This window comes from Hyla sarda, chromosome 2 (genome assembly GCF_029499605.1).
Source record: "Hyla sarda isolate aHylSar1 chromosome 2, aHylSar1.hap1, whole genome shotgun sequence".
Taxonomy (NCBI): domain Eukaryota; kingdom Metazoa; phylum Chordata; class Amphibia; order Anura; family Hylidae; genus Hyla; species Hyla sarda.
This window is the reverse complement of record NC_079190.1, coordinates 343711893-343730192: the sequence shown is the minus strand read 5'-3', so window position 1 is coordinate 343730192 and position 18300 is coordinate 343711893. Positions and strand designations below refer to the sequence as shown.

The 18300-nt window shown below is 43.3% G+C and overlaps 1 protein-coding gene across 1 annotated transcript in view; it reads left to right on the top strand.

The window, feature by feature from the left end:
* DIPK2B (divergent protein kinase domain 2B) overlaps positions 1-18300 on the top strand; it is a 258319-nt gene that overhangs the window by 96233 nt on the left and 143786 nt on the right. Inside the window, 1 exon segment of the mRNA XM_056560162.1 lies at positions 15681-15728. Within this exon segment, the coding sequence (XP_056416137.1) occupies positions 15685-15728 (44 nt within the window). The 5' untranslated portion in view covers positions 15681-15684.

The following is an 18300-nucleotide window of genomic DNA, read 5'->3' as shown; positions in this document are numbered from 1 at the left end:
TTAGCTGTAACATTAAAACTGCCTGCAAAATATTGTTTAGGTGCCCATCATGCAAAGTGTAAGTGACACCCCCCACCAGGCCCGGACTGGCCTACCGGGATACCGGGATCTATCATGGTGGGCCGCTGGGCCTGGGGCCGGATTAACGTAGGGGCTCCAAGCTCCTACATGAAAATAGGACCAGCGGGCTGCATAGGCGGCCGCACAGGCCGCCTGCAGGCCCGTCTCTATAACTAGGCGGCATAGGGGCGGCCAGGTCCGCAGTCCGGGGGGGGGGGGGGCTGAAAATTTGCTGCCTGCTCCGGTCTGTGTTCGCCCGCTCTGTCTGCCGCCCTGTCCAACCCTGGGAGCGCAGGGGAGTCACATGCGGTGTCATTCCCCCCTGCGTCTTCACGCCGTAAAGCTGGGAGCCCGGAACTGCTGCCGAGCGCGGGACGGATCTGTGTGTGATTAAGGTAAGACTGAGGAGAGGGGGGTGTTGTATATGTATTATTTATGGGGGGGGGGCTGGGGATGACGAACAAGGAGGAAGGGGTGTATAATTATGATTGATGGGGGAAGGTTGGGGGGTTAGGACCAAGGATGAGGAGGGGGGGAGGGGGTATATATATGATTGATGGGGGAGGCTGGGGGGTTAGGCCCAAGGATGAGGAGGGGAGGGGGGTGTATATTTATGATTGATGGGGGGGAGGCCGGGGGGTTAGGACCAAGGATGAGGAGGGGGGGGGGTGTATATTTATGATTGATGGGGGGGAGGCTGGGGGGTTAGGACCAAGGATGAGGAGGGGGGGTGTATATTTATGATTGATAGGGGGGAGGCTGGGGGGTTAGGACCAAGGATGAGGAGGGGGGGGGAGGGTGTATATTTATGATTGATGGGGGGGAGGCTGGGGGGTTAGGACCAAGGATGAGAAGGGGGGGTGTATATTTATGATTGATTGGGGGGGAGGGTTGGGGGGTTAGGACCAAGGATGAGGGGGGTATATATTTATGATTGATGGGGGGGAGGCTGGGGGGTTAGGACCAAGGATGAGGGGAGGGGTATATATTTATGATTGAAGGGGGGGAGGCTGGGGGTGTTGGTGAGGATAACAAGGATGGGGGGGTTTGGGGAGGTGTGAGTCTGAGGAAACCAAGGATAAGGGGGAGGTGTATATGCATGATTGATAGATGCGGGGTCCAAAGAATATGGGATAAGTTATTGATTGTGGGGGGGTCCGAGCGCTGGGACCCCCGCGATCTCCAATACGGGCCTTGGCAGTCAGGTGGAAAAGAGGTATGTCGACCCCGCACGAAATGCCGGCCGACACACCCCTCCGTATACTCCATAGAGATACATGGAGGGAGCGTGCCGACCACGGCTTCCTGTGGGGTCAGACGTCGGCTTCTGGCATAATGACTGGGCCCCCGTGCAGGAGATCGTGGGGGGTCTCAATGCTTGGACCCCCCGCAATCTATAACTTATCCCCTTTCCAAAGGCTAATCCAAAGACTAATGGCAGTATTATGTTTAGGGCACAGTGCATGGCAGTATTATATTCAGGGCACAGTGTATGGCAGTATTATATTCAGGGCGCAGTGTATGGCAGTATTATATTCAGCCGCAGTGTATGGCAGTATTATATTCAGGGCGCAGTGTATGGCAGTATTGTATTCAGGGCGTAGTGTATGGCAGTATTGTATTCAGGGCTCAGTGTATGGCAGTATTATATTCAGGGCGCAGTGTATGGCAGTATTATATTCAGTGGGTACAGTGTATGGCAGTATTATATTTAGGGCGCAGTGTATGGCAGTATTATATTCAGGGCGCAGTGTATGGCAGTATTATATTCAGGGCGCAGTGTATGGCAGTATTATATTCAGGGCGCAGTGTATGGCAGTATTATATTCAGTGGGTACAGTGTATGGCAGTATTATATTCAGGGCTCAGTGTATGGCTGTATTATATTCAGTGGGTACAGTGTGTGAGCAGTATTACATTCAGTGGGTGCAGTGTGTGGCAGTATTTTATTTAGGGCACAGTATCTGGCAGTATTATAATGATTATTGTCGTTCTACAGAGGATGAGGATCTGCTGACATAGTGAGGAGACAATGAAGTTTGGGCCTCAGACTCTGCAGAGAAGATGGAGCTGGAAGAAGACCTGGCGTCTGGACCAGAGGAAAAGGAACGACAACAGAGAAGACATCACTCAGGTCAGTGATATCATTGTGTATTCTCCTGACTGTCCCATCACTGCTGTAATTTGTAAATTCTGCAGTGATGATGGGGACACTGTACTCCAATCTGCGGCCTTCAGCTGTTAAAAAACTGCATACCATAATGCCTGAGGCTCCAGACATGATGGGAGTTGTAGCTTTGCAACAGCTGGAGAGCAACTTGAAGCGAGGTCCCAGCATTCAGACCCCACCAAAAAAAAAAATGGACTGCTTATTCTTAAATGTCAGAGTGTATTTTTGGTCCCAGTCCAAACCCCCTTCAAAAAAAGTCACAAATTTAAGCCAGGTCAGACCTGGCTTACAAGACGTGCTGTAGCATTTTAAAAAAAAGGTGCACAAAAAGTCGCAAACTGCTACTTTTTGTACAACTTTTTGTGAAGCTCCGCTCCCCGGCCATCTGCCCGCATCTTCCTCCCACTGGCTAGCTGGTAGAACTACAACTCCTAGCATGTCCTCACTGTAAGAGCATGCTGGGAGTTTAGTCTTCCAATAGCTAGCTGGCAGGTGGGAGATGCGGACGGGGGGGGGGGGGGTGGCTTTGTTTTTCTACTTGAGGATCGGGGGGGGCTGCCCTCAGTGTACAGAGCCCTGCTTGTCCTCAGTGTACGGAGCCCCGCTTGTCCTCAGTGTACGGAGCCCCGCTTGTCCTCAGTGTACGGAGCCCCGCTTGTCCTCAGTGTACAGAGCCCCGCTTGTCCTCAGTGCACAGAGCCCCGCTTGTCCTCAGTGTACAGAGCCCCGCTTGTCCTCAGTGTACAGAGCCCCGCTTGTCCTCAGTGTACAGAGCCCCGCTTGTCCTCAGTGTACAGAGTCCCGCTTGTCCTCAGTGTACAGAGCCCCGCTTGTCCTCAGTGTACAGAGCCCCGCTTGTCCTCAGTGTACAGAGCCCTGCTTGTCCTCACTGCACAGAGCCCTGCTTGTCCTCACTGCACAGAGCCCTGCTTGTCCTCAGTGTACAGAGCCCTGCTTGTCCTCAGTGTACAGAGCCCTGCTTGTCCTCAGTGTACAGAGCCCCGCTTGTCCTCACTGCACAGAGCCCTGCTTGTCCTCAGTGTACAGAGCCCTGCTTGTCCTCAGTGTACAGAGCACTGCTTGTCCTCAGTGACTGCACCTAATGTGGGGAACTATACTGCACCTAATGTGGGGAACTATACTACACCTAATGTGGGCGGAACTGTACTGCACCTAATGTGGGGGGAACTGTACTGCACCTAATGTGGGGGGAACTGTACTGCACCTAATGTGGAGAGCTATACTGCACCTAATGTGGGGGAACTATACTCTACCTAATGTGGGGGAACTATACTGCACCTAATGTGGGGGGAACTATACTGCACCTAATGTGGGGGAACTATACTGCACCTAATGTGGGGTGAACTATACTGCACCTAATGTGGGGTGAACTATACTGCACCTAATGTGGGGGAACTATACTGCACCTAATGTGGGGGAACTATACTGCACCTAATGTGGGGGGAACTATACTGCACCTAATGTGGGGGGAACTATACTGCACCTAATGTGGGGGGAACTATACTGCACCTAATGTGGGGGAAACTAATATGCTTTAAAATGCATGATTTTACCTTTTATAAACAAGAAAATGACCATGTGCACACGCAGTCCGGCCCTGCCCCCCACCCCCCAACATACAGAAATATTGAGTGTTTTAGTGCAATAATGTTACTGCTATGCAAATGTCTTGTCCCGGTACAGAATGTGGTTCTGTACAGTTCCTAATGTCCCCTCAGGTACAGTCCCTCAAGTCCACAGGGCTCTCCTCCAGGGTCCCCCTAGGTCATTATTATGGTATTCTATTGTATATTAATTATGTACATTTATTATAAGTATTGTACAGTGAATATAACCTATGTGCAAAGGTTATTAGGATGTTTACACTGTATAGGACCTTCCTAAGGTCATGTGATAGTCATGTGATATGTGACTAGGGGCTCAGGTAACCACAGGTAACCAGCTACCAATGGTCTTTAGTCTAGTCCCCTGATATATAAGCGGCTTTAGTCTCCACACTCTTTACTTCATGCTCTCTTCCTGGACACTAAAGCAAGCACAAGTCCTGTACAACAAAGCCTACAAGTCTGCAGCCACATCTAATCTGTAAGTCTTCTATGTCTACAAGTCAGGTCTCTACTGTCCCTACAAAAGTCAGAACAGTAGCACAGTGGCCTGCATCATCATTATTACTACTACAAGTTCAGCCAAGCCTGAGAGGTTCCCTGTGTCACAGTCACCTCTGTGGAAGTTGGTGTTATACTGTCTTCTGTAAACACTGTCATACTGCCTTCTTCAGTAAAGTTCCAGTTGCTTCAAAACCTGCTTTGGACTCTCATTTAATCAATGCCGTTTTGGGTTGGTTGTCTGCGGTGCCCTACACCATAGAACCACATCTTGGCGTCACAAACACTAGGGGGTTAACAATATCTTGCCCCCGGGGTTAATACCATCTGATCCCACCACTCAGTCCGCTACACCCGTGGTCCCAATATACACCGGTGGCTCACCACACAAAATCTTATATAAAGTGCATTTAAACTGATTAATCACTTGAAGTCATATGTCTTGCCAGAGACTTGTGCATACGATCTTACTTTAGTCAGTAATGTTAAAATTGGGTTATCTGAAAGTAAGTGCACCCTCTCTTCTTGGTGGTGCTGCTTTCTTCTGCCTATCAATGGTGATGGGAATGCTGTTTGTGGTAGCCACTATTTTATAAATGTATATGTCCCATGAGTAGCATTGCAGTGTTAGTGCTCTGTGTTACACCATCCACTATGGTGAAGAGGAAGCTTTCTATAAAAGGTTTACTTTGGGGTCATCAGGGAGGCTGTGAGTCAGCAGAACCATAACACAACTAGAGAGGCAGTGCAGCAATGTTCGCTGCCCTGCACAGACTAACCAAAGATAAAGGAATAGATTGACTCTGGGACTGGTAAGCTATTGGGCCTGCCCATTGCCGAAAAGGTCTGCCAGGAGCAGAGGGAGACAGATACCACAAGACAGATGCCTGGAATAGGTTTGGTCTGTGAGCCAGCTCATCTTTAAAAAGTGAGTGAGATTGAGTGAGATTGTGGGAGGCCTGATTCCAAATGGATCAGATTGTCTGAGGACAAAACTGTCTTATTTTGCCCATAACAATAAGTCACGGCTTAGCTTACATTTTACCTGAGCTCATTAAGATATGAAAGCTGAGCTGTGATTGGTTGCTATGGGCACATTTTGTCCTTGAACAGGTTAATACATCTGGGTCATAGTGTAAGGTGTAAGATCTTTCCCCTATGTTGAAAGATCACAGCATGGACATTACCACTAGACATGGCTGCTGATTTCTGATAGAAAACACTACATGATCTGGAGAATCTTGAGACCAAATCAAAATCTTAAACTTTTTGTCATGTTCTTTAAAGGGGTACTCCGGTGCTTAGACATCTTATCCCCTATCCAAAGGATAGGGGATAAGATGCCTGATCGCAGGGGTCCCTCCTCTGGGGACCCCCATGATCTTGCACGCCGCACCCCATTAAAATCAGTCCCCGGAGCGTGTTCACTCCGGGTCTGATTACTGCCGATCACGAGGCCGGAGCGTTGTGACGTCAAGGCTCCGCCCCGTGTGATGTCACGCCCCCTCCTATAGGCTTGCATTGAGGGGGGCTGAGCGTGACGTCACACACTCCGGCCCCGTGATCGGCAGTAATCAGACCGGGAGAGAACATGCTTCGGGGGACTGATTTTATTGGGGTGTGGCATGTAAGATCACGGGGGTCCCCAGCAATAGGGGATAAGATATCTAAGCGCCGGAGTAACCCTTTAAAGGGGTGCTCTGGTGGAAAACCTTTTTTTTTTTTTTTTTATCAACTGGTGCCAGAAAGTTAAACAGATTTGTAAATTACTTCTATTAAAAAATCTTAATCCTTCCAGTACTTATTATCTGCTGAATACTACAGAGGAAATTATTTTCTTTTTGAAACTCCCTGCTGACATCACGAGCACAGTGGTCTCTGCTGAAATCTCTGTCCATTTTAAAGGAGATAAGGGGATAAGTTTTAGATTGCGGGGGGTCTGAGCGCTGGGTCCCCCCAGTGATCTCCTGTGCGGGGCCACAGCAATGAACAGGTAAGGGGGCTTTCCGTCCCCGCATGATGCAGCAGCCGGCACGCCCCTCCATGAATCCCATAGAGATACATGGAGGGGCGTGCCATCTGCCGCGTCATGCGGGGACGGAACGCCCCCTTTCCTGTACACTGCCACGGCCCCATAACAAGAGTTTGCGGGGGGCCCCAGCGCTCGGACCCCCCGCATTCTAAAACATATCCCCTAGGGGATAAAGTTCAGAGCACTACAGATCTCCTTTAAGAACTGTCCAGAGTAGGAGAAAATCCCCATAGCAAACATATGCTGCTCTGGACAGTTCCTAAAATGGACAGAGATGTTAGCAGAGAGCACTGTGTTCGTGATGTCAGCAGAGAGCACTGTGTTCCAAAAAGAAAAGAATTTCCTCTGTAGTATTCAGCAGCTAATGAGTACAGGAAGGATTAAGATTTTTTAATAGAAGTAATTTACAGATCTATGTGAGAGATGTTCGGCACTGCTTACTTCTGTACCTGGAAGCTGATGGACACTGAGTCGCTGTTGTGGGAAGAGAGGATTCAGTGGTGCTCAGACTCATGTAGGATATGACATAAGTGCATAAGAAGAAGAATGAAAGGTCGGCACTCACCGGATTTCTAATTCAGCAGATTTTATTGCACAATACTCACAGCCATAGTACAGTTCTAAGGGAGACGACGGGTGGTAACATAGGGGGGGTACCAAAGAGAGGCGACACCTGTGTTTCGCACTTAGTAGTGCTTCGACGGTGAGTGCCGACCTTTCATTCTTCTTTTTATGCACTTAATTTACAGATCTGTTTAACTTTCTGGCATCAGTTGATTTAAAGAAAAAAAAAAAGTTTTCCACCGGAGTACCCCTTTAAGCCATTCCTGAGCACTATTTGCTGGCCAATATCCTGCTGGAAGAGCCCATTGCCATTAGAATACTATTGCTTTGAAAGGGTGCACTTAGTCTATAACAATATTAGGAGGTACTTGTTAAAGTGGCATCAATATTAAAGGCAATATGGGGATAAGCTGCCCATTTCCCTTTTTCCTACGTAGTTCCATTTTTCTTTAGGTTGCTTTTTAAATAGTTCTTTTTTTCAGAACGTATTAAAGGGTAACTCTCATTAAAACAAATTTTTGTTATTGCACTCCTTTTGGTAAATAAAAAATATTTCTAATATACTTTGTTTAAAAAAAATGAAGTTTTCTATGTTTTGTTTTTGCTTAAAAAAGTTCAAGAGCACATTTTCTCCCATCTCATACACAGACTTTGGACCGAAGTCCAAACACAGGAAGTGCAGCCTGGAGTGCTGAGGGGGGGGGGGTCCACCCTCATCTAATCATAGCTCCTCTCACACTTAACTGCCATATGCTGTTGGTTGGACATCCCCCCCCCCCCCCCCCCCCCCCTCAGCACTCCAGGCTGCACTTCCTGTGTTTGGGCTTCGGTCCAAAGTCTGTATATGAGATGGGGGAAAATGTGCTCAAGCTTTTTTAAGCACAAATAAAACATAGAATTTTTTTTTTTTTTTTAAACAAAGTATTCCTCTTTGAGGGATGTGCTAAGAACGCAACTCTTCTAGAGTTTTCCACAGATCCATGGTCTCCAGACAGAATTATGATTGGTCATCATATGATAAGAGCAATTTTCCACATTCATTTTTAACAGCATTCATTTTGAACATAGGGTTACATAACCAGATGAAATAGCTATCTGACAGCCTGTTAAGGGTGTATTCACACGTACCAGTATCCTGCTCATATTGGACACAGATTTTATGTTGCAGATTTCAATGTAAACTAAATGACTGAACACAGCACCAAATCCTGCACATCATATGTACATGTACATGTGAATAGACCCTAAAGCATAATGCCAACACTATAGAGGCAGATTTTTAACCTTGCTCAGGATTTACCCCTCTTTTGTGGTAGAACTGTTCTTCTTACAGAGTGGCACAAGGGGATAGGACTTGAGCAGGATTAAAAATCTAAGTAACAACCAATATGACTGCCATTATATTCTCCACAAGTGTTGGCATTGAGCTTTTACAGACTGTTAAATAGCTATTCTGTCTGGTTATGTAGTGACACTTCATATATATATATATATTATACAAAAAAAGAGGATTGCAGCAGCACACATAGGTCAAAAAATGTAGGCTCTTATCGCACTTTTTGATCAAAACGTTTCCCCTATCCACCACGGGGAGGTGGCCTCATTTAGGATGGGACCCTAACACAAATTCTGAGCCTAACGCTCAACTATCCACTCACCTCTGCTGGGCATATAGCCTCTTACTGGGTGACATGCTGGATCCATTTAAAACTCCACCTGTGAGAAAGGGGGAGGGGTGCACAGCTAAAGAGGGTGCCATTTCCCCCTGAATTGTACATACAAGAAAAAAGAAAGATAGCCGGCACAACAGCCTAATACACGGGTGCACACTGCCATGGCAGATACAAAATATACAAAAAAAGAGGATTGCAGCAGCACACATTGGTCAAAAAATTGAGGCTCTTAGCGCACTTTTTGATCAAAACGTGTCCCCCATCCACCACGGGGAGGTGGCCTCATTTAGGATGGGAACCTAGCACAAATTCTGAGCCTAACGCACAACTATCCACTCACCTCTGCTGGGCATATAGCCTCTGACTGGGTGACATGCTGGATCCATTTAAAACTCCACCTGTGAGAAAGGGGGAGGGGTGCACAGCTAAAGAGGGTGCCATTTCCCCCTGAATTGTACATACAAGAAAAAAGAAAGATAGCCGGCACAACAGCCTAATACACGGGTGCACACTGCCATGGCAGATACAGAATATACAAAAAAAGAGGATTGCAGCAGCACACATTGGTCAAAAAATTGAGGCTCTTAGCGCACTTTTTGATCAAAACGTGTCCCCCATCCACCATGGGGAGGTGGCCTCATATATATATATATGTGGTGTCCCGGTACCGTATTTCATACGTTACCTTGTGGTGAGGTCCCCAAAGACAGAGTCCCTAGGAACAGTGGGGTCCTCTATCTTAGCTAGCCCCCCGTCACCCCATAGTTAGTTAATATTTATGTGAATGAATATGTAAATATGTCTATTAAAGATTCCTACCTTGTTTATGTCGCAGGACCTGCAGGACATGTGACTTAGTTCAGAACTCTATGGTTTGCTGAAGGACCTTTGGTGGTTCTCGTGACATGTGATCACCCACAATGCAATGTAACGGTGAGTGACAGCTGATTGGACCAATCCAAACCGGCCAGCCCCTGCCCATATAAGGGAGCTGCGCCATCTTGATCGCTCTCTTGGGTTGCTGACTCTGGATGAGGTAGGACCTCCGCAGCTTACAAGACAAATTACTAGCCTTAATCCCGCGCTAGAGACGGATAGTTCATCCAATTCCCTGCTACCTCAGCAAGATCACAGGACCTAATCAAACCCCTAAATCCGGCGGATCTATGCAAATACAATCCTTTAAAGCTAAAGCGAACTTTCCGGTCCTAAGCATCTGTAAATCACTGCTGTGCTGTTTCAATAGACTCTGTTATCTGGACTGTTACCGTTATTGCAAATACAGAAAATCTTCAGTAAAGATTCCGCAAGTTTTAAGTTCAGCACTGCTGTGGACAATCTATTTATTTCACACTCACCTATCGCTCTTGGGAAGGGTGGCGATAGGCCCAGCATCACTACAGAGTTTTAACCCTCACCCTGGTGTCACGAGTGACAAGGTTAACAGCGCCCTTTCAGTATCTAGAACAGCAACACCCCAACTACCCTACAGCCCACAAGGTTTTCCACACAGTTCCTCACCACACATATATATATAAGGAATTACCCTTCATGTACGTTCACAAGTTTATAGGAAGTGATGTTTATGATGTGGAAAAGTGTACTAATAGTGTTAAAAAACATGAGAGAATTTTTACCTACTTGAGATAATTTTTTGCAATGCAATTACATATAAAAATCTATGTTTTGTCAGGTTAGGGTGTACTGGAGTTCTAAACAACTACTACAAGCAAAGATGAGAAATGCCTCTTTCATTTCCTCCTCCCACATGCCTCCTGTCTCACTCTGAAATCACTAGCAAAATCTGTAAAACAAAATGACCAAAAAAAGTAGTGGAGAATATGGCATATATGATGTTGGCACAAGTGCATTAATAAATACACTCACTGGCCAATTTTATTAGGCACACCTTGCTTGTACCAGCATGGACTCCCCTTTTGCCTTCAGGACTGCCTTTATTGAGTCCTCTGGACACTAAAATTCTGTGAAACAACTTGAACAACTTCACTTAAACACCTGCTGCATTTCCAATAAAATGCTGTTGCTTTGGTATAGCTTGAAATTAGAGATGAGCGAACTTACAGTAAATTCGATTCGTCACAAACTTCTCGGCTCGGCAGTTGATGACTTTTCCTGCATAAATGAGTTCAGCCTTCAGGTGCTCCGGTGGGCTGGAAAAGGTGGATACATTCCTAGGAAAGAGCCTCCTAGGACTGTATCCACCTTTTCCAGCCCACCGGAGCACCGGAAAGCTGAACTAATTTATGCAGGAAAAGTCATCAACTGCTGAGTTCGTGACGAATCGAATTTACTGTAAGTTCGCTCATCTCTAATTGAAATGTTAAAGCTTTGCAGTCAAAAGAACATATATTTGGTCACTGTCACTTTAACTGATGCCTTATATTTTCTGAATTTAGCACTCAAAGTGCTTTTAGAAAAGCACATGTTCTTGTAATGACTAATGCAGTTGTAGATATATGTTCTCAGGCTCCCCAGTTCTCAGTCCAATAAGGACTCATCTTCACAAGTTGGATCTTCACAAGTTGGTTTACTGTGGTAGACTTCCTTACCCACACAACTGTGGTCCTGCGACATGGTACATGGAAGGATAAAAGTTCTACAAGATTCCATATCTCTGATGCAGCAGTAACTCTGAACGTAGGTTGATGGCATAGACATTATTCTCCCTCTCAGAGATGTGGAAACTTGTAGAACTTTTATGGTCGGAATATGAGTAAGAACGGTGAGTGAGTGTAAACAGACGAATACCTAGATAGAAGACATGTGGGTTAGGTGTAGGTATTCTAGGAGCTTCATGTGGCACTGACTAGGACCAGGCCCAGACTCCTGCAATTCTCCTGCAACCATTGGTTGAGAGGATCATGCAGCCAAAGTATCATTCTTCTGTGTATAGTAATGCAAGAATATTAACACTTTACACTCTGTAAGAACTCAGTGTATGAAAAAAAAAAAAAAAAATTGGTGCAATGCACATAAATACATTTGCAATAACTCTCCAGTACCTCACATACATTCATGCATTATGCAAAACCTTTCATTCATTCACACAACTTTCTAAAGATAGTAGCTGGAACTGTCGCACTGAGAGACTAAAAACACTTATACCCCTACCTATAAAAACGTTTTATATAACTCTATGACATATCAAATTTTTTATGATGATAGGTACACTTCAAGATATTTCATGAACAACAGTGGCTTTCTTCTTGGTGTCTTGCCCTTAATACCATTTTCGTTCAGTGGTTTTTTTTTAATAGTGGACACATGATCGAAGGCTTTTGCATTTTGTAGAGTCTTATGTAGGGCTTTAACACCTTAGACTGCCATTGTGGTCTTGGAGTGATCTTAACAGGACACTCATTCCAAAGGAAATTGCAACATTCCTAATTTTCTCTATTTGTAGACAACTTATCTAACACATTTACAAGATGTGTACATTGAAGCCAGATACTTTTCAAGAACAGATTTGAGAAGAAACTGTATTTAATTGGTAATCCACCTTCCAATCACAACTTCTTATTGAAACACCTAATGCCAATAAGCTGTTAGAGAAGTAACACAGAAGTTCACTTATTTATTTCTTCCTGCACTGTGGATGTTTACTCAGTGGCCTCAATAACAGACAAACAGTACAAGTGTGTGTGTGTTATTGAGTTAGTCAGATCATGTCTGTGTATGTTTATGTATTATTTAGTAGATAACAATCAGACCACATTTTATTAGTAATCAATGCAGATATACAGGTAATTCTACAGGGTTCACTTTCATTTTAATACAGTTGTGTAGTGAGCATTCAAAACTAAACATTGGTTCAATGTTTCTGCAGATTTCATTCAGAAATGTATTGCCGTCTATGGAGATGGCGCATTTCTGACTGGTCCAAGCGCTGCTTAAACAAGCAAATGAGCGAAATGTCTGCACAAGTTTTCGGGCAGACTTTCTGCACATATTCTGCGTATATACCTAAGAGTCAATTTATCTGGTGGGTCTAATCCAGACCAACACTGTTGATAAGTAAAAGTCATTTTGTCCAATATTTGTCCAATAAGATATATTACAAAGCTTCTTATCTTTGTTTGCACTATGTTTGTAGGTTCATAATTTAAGGTACAGTACATTTAAAATACCTTCTTTTAGGAAGAGCTTTTTGTTATTCCACATTGAAAATATCATTTTAATATTGTTTCATCTCTACCACTAGGTTGTGCTAATGTATCACATCATAAGTTATTCTAATGATCTTACCAACATCAAGAACATTTTTGTTTTTAACATGTTTCTCCATCAAAATTACATTAGGTAAATTGAATAACCTATATAACAAGTGTAAGTGTATAGCAAGTGAAAGCATAACAAGTGTAAGGATCTGAGCAACTGTGACATGGGCCAAAGGGATGGTTAGACAACTAGGTCTGAGAGTCACAAAAATGGCACATCATATCAGGTGTTCCTGGCATACAGTGGTAAGTACCTTCCAAAAATGGTCAAAAGAAGGACCAGTGAATGGTGACAGGTTTTTGGATGCGCAGGGCTTTTGCTTGCTGAGGAGGAAAGTTATCCTGTCTGGTAAGAACTGATGTAGCAGAAATTGCAGTGGATCACAGCTTAAAGGGGTACTCCAGTGGTTAAGATTTTTGGCTATATTGTATCTTCTTTTAATGTTCATGTTTTTTGCAATTGACATGTATTATATGTTTGTGTAGCATTTCTTACCTGTTTGTGGCAGGGAAAATAGTAGGATGGGTAAAGGGTGGAACAAACAAACAAACAAAAAAAAGGAACCGCTCCAAACCAGCAAGGCATGTGGCATGCTGGGATTTGTAGTTTTCAGCAGAGCAAGAAACAGGAAATAGAAGCAAAGATAGAAAAACTAAGTGGAGGATAAAAAGACAACAAATAATGGAAATAGAGTAGCCTAAACAACAAGAATAGAAATTAAACAAAACAAATAGGGTAAGTCAAAAACGAAAAAAACACGTTGACCACCGGAGTACCCCTTTAATGTTTCTTGGGCTGCATCCTACTACCAGAAGCACCTACCAGCATTAGAACTAGACCCTGAGCACAGAAAGCAGATGGCCATCAATTGGATGGCTGCATGTGAGGGTATTACCACGATACACAAAAGAAAGAAGACAACCCATTGGAGGCAGTGTGATGCTTTGTGATACTGGCTGCAGCATTTATATGTTCTTTTTTTGAGGGAGACAAGAAACAGATACCTGTGGGGGATCTGTGATTGGCACAGGAGCAGCACAGGATGTGTAAGGCAAATTAAGTATGAGTAATTTTTGTCTGCACACATGGCATAGGTGGAGAGCTCCATCTCCCCCTGTGATACACAATGGAAGAGGCAAATATTGTCTAAAGCCACCTGAGAGTTGTACTACTACAAATAAAGTCAATGGTGTGACAGTAGCTTAAACGCTGTAGCTGGACCCTGGGTACAGCAGCGGGCACCATTAATTGCAATGGCCTAAATAGTGTCACCTAGTTACTATTTGGTACATGCTAATTTAATAGAACTTAATAGCTCAGCAAACAACTGGTAAGTTAGCATATACCAGGTGAAATCGGGCCAAACAGACTTACTAGGTGACTAGTTTGGGCCATTGAAATGAATGGCGCCAGCTGCTGCACACCACAGTATATGTCAGCATCCTGTTTTTGGTGGATAACACGCATAAAGAAATATAGTATATGTCAAACATGCAAAGTACTCAAATAGGAGAACACTGTCAGAGGTGAATCTATCACCTCACAACAACCTATATTATATCACAGCAGGTAAATTGTAGGGCTTATAGGGTACATGTAAGAGAGATCTTTATGGGTTATCAGTGATTGGCTGATTGATGATGCTGTCTGCAGCTTTGTGAAGTGTGATGGAGACCAGGTGCCAATGACCTAAGCTGCACAGAAAAAAGTACGGTAAGTAGAGGATTTATTTTTTTTTTTATTCCATGTCTTGGGCACAATGCTTATAAACTGGAAAACCCCTTTAACTTCTCTCTTAGTAATGCATTTGAAATCACAGTAAATATCTGTAACATGAGCAAAAAGTTAGGTGTATTTGTTATTACTTCCAACAGGAATGTAGGTAGATATTGGGAATTAAAAATTATTCTATTATTGAGTGAGTGGCTTTCCCGCAATATAAACAGGGAACAATGCTATTGCATTGATGCTTTCCCTATTGCTAGTCAATACGAAGCCCTCATATAGTCATGTTAGAGCACACACTCTGGAAAGAGAGACTGATGCCTGATGCCTACAGGAACCTTGAGCTTCCTATTCAGCCATCAATTGGTGCCTTCTCTAATTTCTTCTCCAACATGTTTCACCACTTGGATCATCAGGGAGAATATTTAGGCATGCTGGCTGCATAAAAGCAAAAAATGGCTGTGACAATAATGCACTCAATCTACTGACCTTTTAATTATGAAACGCACCTCTCCCCACTAGAGAACAATTAAAAAATCACTGAGGACTATAGGTGGAGCCACTGTGCACTGGCAACTCCAGTGGCACTTCAAATGACTATTGCTCTTCACATTCACAGTCTCACCTCTGGGAGGTGGTTGAGAGACAATTTTTTCAGGTCTCTTATAGCTCTATGGGAATTTAGTAAAAACTTAAGGAAATCATCAGTAGACTATATAATGCTCTATATGGGAAGCCTACAGTATACACCATACCTCATCTGCAGTCTATGCCCCATCACAGTAGGATTTTTTTTTTCCATATTTCAGCCCATCTTCAAATTGGTGGTGCACTTTAAAAAATATCTAATTGTAACTTATGTAACAAACAGTTCTAATGGTAATGATTGATTTTGCACTAATGGGAAAGACAAATATTTTGACTATATGACTTGATTAAGAGTGTTAATTAGTGATTCATAGTCATTTTGCATATAGACTTGTAAGACCAACTGTGACTTGGCAAACCTTGCGGGTATAATTTATTCTAAGCAAGTGAAGTATTGCATATTTTGATTCATAATACTTGTTGTTTTAACAACCTCTTTTCAGTTAAATGGTGCCATCTGGAGGTTACATTATAGAAAACTCCTCCAAAATGTAAGTGATTAAAGAAAGGATTTTATAATTATTCTTCCATTAGAATTGTCAATTAAATAAATAGTTATAAGGGTGAACACACATGCAGACGTTGTTGTTACAGATATTTCTGCAAAATCAATTCTAGTTATCTGAATGGAGTTAAACAAGCCTATGGATTTCATGCCAGTTGAATCCAGATAAACAGAACAGGAAAGGTCTTCACCAAAACCAGCTGTGTTTAAATCCCCCCAAACGAACACTATACATCTAAAATAATTGTAATGATTAGAAAATTATTATTATAACAAAATAAGAAAAAACACAAAATTCCTAAACTGCAGTGGTGGATTAACTGTACTATAGGCTCTGGGGTTAGGCCCCATTCTCCCAAACCTGCCTATAGTATGCAGCAGCAGGTTTTAGCATAGATAAACATTAAAGGGGGTTCATGATTTAAAAAAGCAAATGTCCTAAAAAAAACTGTATTTACCACTATAATCCACCACTGATACAGTGTAGATGCTTTGGTGACTGTCAGGCATGTGACAGTGACTGGTTGCAGCATTCACATGCCATTACAAAGCTTTATTACTGATAATATTGAAAGGAGGTGCAATATAAGTTCACCGATTGTACTAATAAATTGCATAACTTGCTATACTGGTCTACTATAACTCAGTACAGTGTACACCAGATCCTGGTGATGCAGTTTTTTGATGTATGATTGTTCTTTTGTCTTGAATTTTAATCTTTGGTATATATAATATAAGGATAATAAAGATATACATTTTTATACTCTTTATAAAGTGACTCTATGTAACATTTATCATTTGCTTGGTAAATGTATAGGGAGGTAGGAAGAAAAGAGCTTTCAGCTGAAAAAATGTTCGGCTGGCAACTATTAGAACTGTGTAGCCACCCTTACTCAGGTTTCGACCCTCTTTTATTATGAACCATATGAGGGTACATAGAAAGCTTTGGTTATCCTGGTAAGACAACTTCTTTAAAGTAAATCTGTCATCAGTGTTACCTGCACTAACCTGTCAGTACAAACAGGCAGTGCAGGTGATACTGATTACAACGATACTTACTTGGTCCCTTTCCGTGCTGTGGTTCTCTGTCTATCCTCTTTGGTATCTTCTGTTCAGGGGCAGACTTTGAGCATTGGCGGAGCTTAGTGATGTCACTGTTACTGTCTGCTAGCAGCAGCAGCAGTGAGGTCACTAAGCTCCACCCATGCTCCAAGTCGGCCCTGGAACAGAAGATAGAGCGGAATATTGCAGGAGAACCAATGCACGGAAGGGGATCAGGTAAGTATCGTTATCATAAGTGTCACCGGTACATGTCTGTACTGACAGGTAAGTGGAAGTGACACTGATGACAGATTTCCTTTAAAGCCCTAGATATTACATCTGTTACTATATGAAAAACATTGATGAGCAGTTAAATATTTGTAAATTACTTCTATTAAAAAATCTTAATCCTTCCTGTACTTATTAGCTGCTGAATACCACAGAGGAAATTCTTTTCTCTCTGATGACATCACGAGCACAGAATGCTCTCTGATGACATCACAAGCACAGTTTTCTTTGCTGACGTTATTATAAAAATAATAATAACGCTTTATTTATTGTTGTCCTTAGTGGGATTTGAACCCAAGTCCCCAGCACTGCAAGGCAGCAGTGCTAACCACTGAGCCACCATGCTGCCCTTAGCATACATCTGCTATGCATGGTTGCTAAAATGGACAGAGATGTCAGCAGAGAGCACTGTGTCCGTGATGTCATCAGTGTTCCAAAAAGAAAGGAATTTCCTCTGTAGCATTCAGCAGCTAATAAGTACTGGAAGGATTAAGATTTTTTAATAGAAGTAATTTACAAATATGTTTAACTTTCTGCCACCAGTTGATTTAAAAGAAAAACGGTTTTCACCGGAGTACCCCTTTAAAGCTTGAATTTAAAACATACACACAACTAGCACCCCTAACATGTTTCGTTCCTCAGAGCTACCCAAAAACAGCTACAACTGAAAATAGAATGCACACCACTCGTTCCTTAGAGCTTCATCAGAGGTCTGAGCTAATGGCTGATGAAGCTCTGAGGAGTGAAACATGTCAAGGGGGGGATAGTTGTGTGCATGTTTTAAAGGCTTTTGTTGTCAATATGCATCTAGTTGTTGGTTGGACTGCAGCCCCCAGCAAAAACATACCATATGGAGGCCAGGAACACTGCACAATAAATGAAATACTGTTCAACAGAGGACAGTTGCACTAGCACAGGCACCATAGACACACTGTGCTATAGGAAGAAAGGCCAGGAATGCTGTGCCATCTATATTCTGCAGCGCCACTGTAGGAGTTTTGCAGCATATTGGTACCTTGTTGTGTTCTAGAATTTTACAATACACTAATAAAAGTTACGTTTTACCGTGGGGTATTATTAATCCCTGATAAGGGTTCTTGAAGTTGAGTGAAACAACCAACAAAGGGCACTTGTGTAAATGTATGTTCTTTGCCCAATTTACATGCCCCCTTGATAAATAGCATCATAATTAACATATGAATCCTCCAGTTTACTGTTATTAGGACACC